At 40.0% G+C, this 6,135-nt stretch overlaps 1 protein-coding gene across 7 annotated transcripts in view; it reads right to left on the bottom strand.

The window, feature by feature from the left end:
- Nucleotides 1-605: 605 nt before the first annotated feature.
- LOC107670612 (nectin-1-like) overlaps nucleotides 606-6,135 on the bottom strand; it is a 249,801-nt gene continuing 244,271 nt past the window's right edge. For 3 of the 7 annotated variants that reach the window (XM_016463255.1, XM_016463260.1, XM_016463256.1), the window contains one exon: nucleotides 606-1,755. In XM_016463255.1, the coding sequence (XP_016318741.1) occupies nucleotides 1,519-1,755 (237 nt within the window). In that variant the 3' untranslated portion in view covers nucleotides 606-1,518. Of the gene's footprint in view, nucleotides 1,756-3,620; nucleotides 3,664-6,135 lie in introns of those variants that run through there. The other 4 variants (XM_016463257.1, XM_016463262.1, XM_016463258.1 and 1 more) reach the window with 3 other exon arrangements.

Here is a 6,135-nt window from a genome sequence, read left to right as displayed (position 1 = left end):
TCTAACGTCCCAGGGGCGACTCCCATAGCAATATGGTAGAGTTGGTACTTAGTGCTCGCCATGGTTCTGGCTTGCACTCCCCTCAGCATGGCGGCGTGGGTATACCGTTCCCCATAGCGCCCCCTAGAGGACGCAGTTCGAAGTTCCCATGAAAGGGAACGTCTCAGGTTACTTGTGTAACCATGGTTCCCTGAGTAGGGAACGATACACTGCGTCCTCTAGGTTTTCTCGCCATGCTGCGGACGCAAGCATCAGACGAAGAAGTGAATGATGTGTGCTCCCAGCGCCTATTTATACTTTAGTCGCACCGGTAGTGACGTCATGGCTGTCGCCGGCCAACGAGTTGGTGTTTTTTCAATGTATGCTTCAGACACGGGTCACGACGAGGCGTTCCCCATAGCGCCCCCTAGAGGATGCAGTGTCTCGTTCCCTACTCAGGGAACCATGGTTACACAAGTAACCTGAGACGTTCTTTTCCACACACCCCAAAATACAGGTTTTCACAATAATGCCACAGAAGCAGCAATTTTGGTTCCCCAAAGTACTTTTCAGTTAACTTTTTTTAAAAGAACCACTTTTATTTAATTTGAAGAACATTTAAAAGATCTAAAGAACCCCTTTTCACTAAAAAATAAATATATGACACTTATGGTACATCTATTGAGACTGAATACCTTTCAAATATCATTTGCACAGTTCTTTTTATTTCCGTACAAGATTTAAAAAGGTCAAAAAATAACCGAAAATACCCTAAAACTGGTCCATACAACATTAATGGTACTTTTAAGGAGTTTGGGGCCCTTTAAATATCATTCATGTGGTTCTTTTTCCATACAAGATCTAAAAAGGACAAAAAACAATATAAAAGGACCATAAAACTGGTCCACATGACATTTATGGTACTTCTGTGAAGTTTGTTGTCCTTTTTGGAACCTGACAGACTTAACTACTTTGAACCGTTTCCCAGTAAAGAGCTGCGAGAAGGTTATTCAAAAATTCATCTTTATGCTCTAGAAAAAAAATACCAACATATGCATTGAAATGACATGAGAGTGCATAAATAATGACAGAACGTTCCCTTTTGGGTGACAATTTCTTGAAACACTGTCAATGGTCAGACACTTGGCAGAATTAAAATAATGGAGGGAAAGATCTAAGACAGGTTTAGGCAGAGTGAAGGCTGATACCCTGTGCTCAGGAGAAGTGAGGTGTGCTGTTGTGAGGGGAGGGAGGGTGTACAGTTGTGGTGCAGTGTTTCTATATTTACAGCACAAGACTATGGGTCCTAATCACAGCCTCATAGTGAAACATGCAGTGCACAACACACACGGTTTCAGGTCCACAAACTACTGACATTTTTATTCACTGTTCCGAGAGACCGTCCGCATCCTGATGTGGCCAGCGCAGGACAACAGTAATGAGGAAGGAAGTGTTGTTCTCTCCAGGTGTGACGTGTGACGCGTAATGGCTATCCTATATGGGGCAATGGGGCGTCTTCCAACTCAGACAGCCGTGGGTCTAGATGGACTGCTCTTTGGGGTAGTTAAACGGAGGTCGGGGGCCGGGAGGGGCAGCGTTGGGCTGGAACGTGTACATGGGGGTATTAGTAGGGTGCTGGGTGTAAGGTTTCTGGGGCAGGAAGGTAACAGGGGAGTAGGCAGAAGGAGGTGGAGGTTCAACAAATTGTTCCTGGTTGCCTGGGTGATGGCAGCTCACATAGTCAGCTGGGTTCGGTAACTCTTCATTCCCAGAGTTCTGTGGAAACAAGAAAATTAGAGCAACTAGTGGAAGATACACTGATATATGACAATGCACTGATCTCAAGTTGTATGGCACAAAACAGATCACACCAATAAGAGAATGATCATAATAATATACACAAATAAACAGCCTATGCAAATGAATACACAGTAACATTATCTGCAACATTTTTGCTTCTGGAAATCAAAGAGGCGTATGACACTGATGTGAGTCACGTGAAAGGACCTTAAAGAGCAATGAAACAATTTCCAGCAAGTTCTGTGCAAAGCATAAATTCATATATCAGGATGCATAATATTGCAACTATATTAATGATACATTTGTGATTATTTTGCTTTTGATTTTTTAAGCAATGGAGTGAATATCTTAAATATTTGAATGAAGTTAAAGGGATAGCTCACCCAAGAATGAACATATTATCATCAACTACTCACTCTCATGTTGTCATCAAACCCATAAGACAATCATTGATCTTTTAAACACAAATGAAGATATTTCTAATGAAACCTGAGGAATTTCTGTCCCTCCATTGAAAGTCCAACTTTGATCCTTTAAACTTTCATAAAGACATCATAAATGTAATCGGTTTATAATCCAAGTCTTCTAAAGATGCACTATTGCTTTATATGTTGAACATATTTAAGTTAGGCTTTTATCCACATAAAAACACTGATCAATGCACATATACTGTATAGAGTGCATCAAATATACATGAGCATTCTTACGTCAAGCAAGTGCGGTTGAGCTTTGTTTAGCATAATTGATGTGCTTTATGTATGTGTGTTCATCATATGGATTACTTTTCTCGTAACTTTTTGAAACGGAACACATTTTCAGTGGAGGGACAGAAATGACTCATGTTTTACTAAAAAATATCTTCATTTGAAAATATGACTGAATATAACTGATGACAGAATTTTTTAGTTTTTATGTCTGGGTGAACTATTCCTATTTAGAGTATATTTATTTAGGGCAAGTCTTTTAAAAAGCATGTCATTAGATTTGTGACATGATTCTTCCTTGTCTTGTGACTGTGTGAGTGTAAACCTCAAAAGCAAAACAATATTGATTTTTAGAAGAAGAAAAAAACATACCAACATACTAAACAATATTGATATATCTGTAGGAAAGACATCAAAAGCTACAAAAATTGCTATGTTTTCCACTACTACCCTGCTTAATATGTTTTACTGTATAGAGTATGAAGTATATTGGTTCGCTGTTTCAGTGCCTGATGCCACTAATGCTCAGTGCTGTATGCATTGTTTGAAGTTCAGTTTAGAGCGACAACACGCAATAGTCCGACACAAACAGCTTGTTCATATGAACAGTTAAACAGGAAATAAATAACATCTTCTTAGCTGATCAGTAGGACAGGTAGTCCATTCTAATACAACATGACAATTTATCACAAAAGTCTATAATTGCTGAAAAATCCTGGAAACACATGTTTTGACAAAGGCCATTCTAAACTTAGTTTCCTGCAAGAAGTGCTGTAATAATAATTTCTTGACACGAGATGACAAGAATGAAAAAAACGATTGGAATATGACAATGTAAAGTGAAATGAGGAATGAAGTAATGAGAAAATTAAGTAAGGAGAAAGAGAGAGTCAGGCAGACAGAAAAAGAGACAAATTTACACCTGGTATTGCAACCAGTGAAATCAAAATTGACTATATTTACTTAGTGTTGTATGAGTGACTGGATCGCAAAGTGTTTTGGACCCCGTTTATGCCCGGTTATTTAGTACAGAGCACTTGTGATTGGATTACTTGAGATTAATATTAACACCAGGTGTAAATCGGGCCAGAGAGAAATAGTACACTAGAAGTGGAATGGAAAGATGACTTACGCAGAGTCCCCAAGCATCTTTACGTCTATGACAATGATGATTCCCACTCTGTGAGCAGTAATATAATGGAAGGAGCAACAATTTCAAAATAAACTCTGAACAATGTACCTCAGGGCTCACCCCTGGGCCATCTTCTTTTCTCAAAGCTGACAGTGAAAGACACAAGCTGGACACATGAGGTTCAGATGACATGGAATGAAAAAGGACAGATGGATGTGTGAAGGAATCTGCTCACACATTCATCAGATCTCATAGACATCTTTGTATTCACATAAAGACATCTATCAGTTGAAACAGGATTGTGTCAGTAGCTATTTTAGTAAAATTGAAAACATATAATCTCTGCACAAAGAGCTTGGAAACTACATAAAGTATAATCAAAGGAACTGAACCTTTAAATCACGAGGTGATATTTAAATATCTCGATTAAATAAAACATGGCTAAACATGGGCTTAGTTTTCTGATGAACAGAAAGCCATCATTACAGGTACTTCAGTTAGATGCACAAGGACTTCAAGTGATCTGAAGCATAATGTTACAGACAGTTAAAAATCTTTATTTTTTCTCAGCAGTGACAAATATATTCACTGGCTTCAGTTCTGCAAATAACAAAAAGCTACTTGGCCTCAGACTCGCCTATTATCATTTGTTTGATCATGCATAAGATGCACCCAGCAGGGGAGAACTGAACTTAAAAGAATAGTTCACTCAAGAATGAACACTTTGTTATCGCTTACTGAATCTCATGTCATTCGAAACTCTTACGGCTTTCTTTTTTTTTTTTTTTTTTGGCTTGCTTGGAATATTTAGATATTTAATGCTGCTATTTGTTCATAGATTGAAAGTGGATGGGGACCAGGGAAGCTGTGGTCACCATTTACTTTCATTGTAAAGAAAATAAGAGCTTGGACATCATTGCCTCATGGAGAAGTTAACCCTGTAGCTATCAGACAATAATATTTGCTTATGAACATCTGTCTTGCTCATTAAACATGAAGGTAGAGCAAGAAAAAAAATACTGAAAAAAAAAGAAAGTCAGGCTGGTTTAAATATACACAATGAGCTTCAAAACATGTACTTGGGCAGATCTTTATATATTTCTTTATTGTCATCACATTAAATAATAGCTATTTTTTTGTCATTCATTGCAATAGTTCAGAAAGAAGTTTGCCAACTGATTGTAACAAGTTTGACTGTATATCATCCAAGGCACAAGTGACCCCTAATATATATATATACACATTAAAAACAACGATTAAAAATTATTTTAACTAAGTTAGAAGTGTGACACATTAATTAGCAATGTGGACTTCCTTCATCTGATTAAGAAAGACAATAATTTAGGGTAAATATATTTTTTAATTAATTTCAAATGTAATTGGAATTCATTTAGGTGGAACTGAATCTATAGCCCCTCTGGTTAAAAAAAAGGGGGGGGGGATACAAATTATGTTTATGCCCACTTTCAGTGCAGAGATAAAAACTAAGTGGTTCATTTACTGCCTTGGGAAAAATATACAGAAAAAAAAAAAACCTTGAAGCTTTAATGTTAACTGAACTAATAAGCTTCCAAACAACACTGAGGAACGTCTCCAGGTTACGTATGTAACCATGGTTCCCCGAAGGGAACGAGACGCTGCGTCGGAGAACGATTTGGGAACGCCCCCAGTGTGACCACGCTCTGAATCACATGTGTAATCAGTCCAATGGAAGAGCGAGACATCATAGGCGGGTGACGTAGCGACCAGGAAGCTATAAAAGCACGTGAGGTGGAACCAGCGTCAGCTTCTAGGAATGAAGCCAGCGCTCGCAGGGATGCTGGAAGTATGCCCCTGAGACGCAGCGTCTCATTCCCTTCGGGGAACCATGGTTACATACGTAACCTTCCCCTTCAGGAACTCGAGCTGCATCGGAGAACGCTTTGGGAACAAGTATGCCAGACTTGCAAATCGCTGCCTAGTGTGGAAGAGCACAGCTAGGATGAGAGAACAGAAGAGCCAGGAGTGGCTCGCATATCTAGGCCATAGAACCTGACGAACGTGAGGGGCGTGGACCAACCCGCAGTGTTGCAGATGTCCTGCATTAAATGGCATCGACTATCCACCGGCTGAGGGTCTGTTTAGTAGCAGGAAGACCTCTCTTGGGGGGACGATAGCAAACAAGCAGTTGGTCCGCCCTTCTCGCACTGGACACATGCAATTAAGCTTCTGCTGGTCTGGCTCCCTGAAGGGAGGAGGACAAAAGGCCTGTAGTACGATAGGCTGTGGTGTAACAGAAGGAACCTTAGGGACATACCCCGCTCGAGGGTAGAGAAACACTTTGGCTATGCCGGGCGCAAAGTCTAATGGCGCTTTTCCACTGCATGGTACGGCACGGTAAGGCTCGGTACGGTTCACTTTTGGGGGGTTTTCCACTGGGTACAGTGTACCTGGTACCTGGTACTTTTTTTAGTACCACCTCGGTTGGGGTTCCAAGTGAACCGTACCGTTACCAAAACGTGACGTGTAAACTGTGCTGGT

Source organism: Sinocyclocheilus anshuiensis, unplaced genomic scaffold, assembly GCF_001515605.1.
Source record: "Sinocyclocheilus anshuiensis isolate Anshui unplaced genomic scaffold, SAMN03320099.WGS_v1.1 scaffold140, whole genome shotgun sequence".
In the NCBI taxonomy this organism is placed as follows: domain Eukaryota; kingdom Metazoa; phylum Chordata; class Actinopteri; order Cypriniformes; family Cyprinidae; genus Sinocyclocheilus; species Sinocyclocheilus anshuiensis.
The sequence above is the reverse complement of the archived record's forward strand: the minus strand, read 5'-3'. Positions and strand labels throughout refer to the sequence as shown.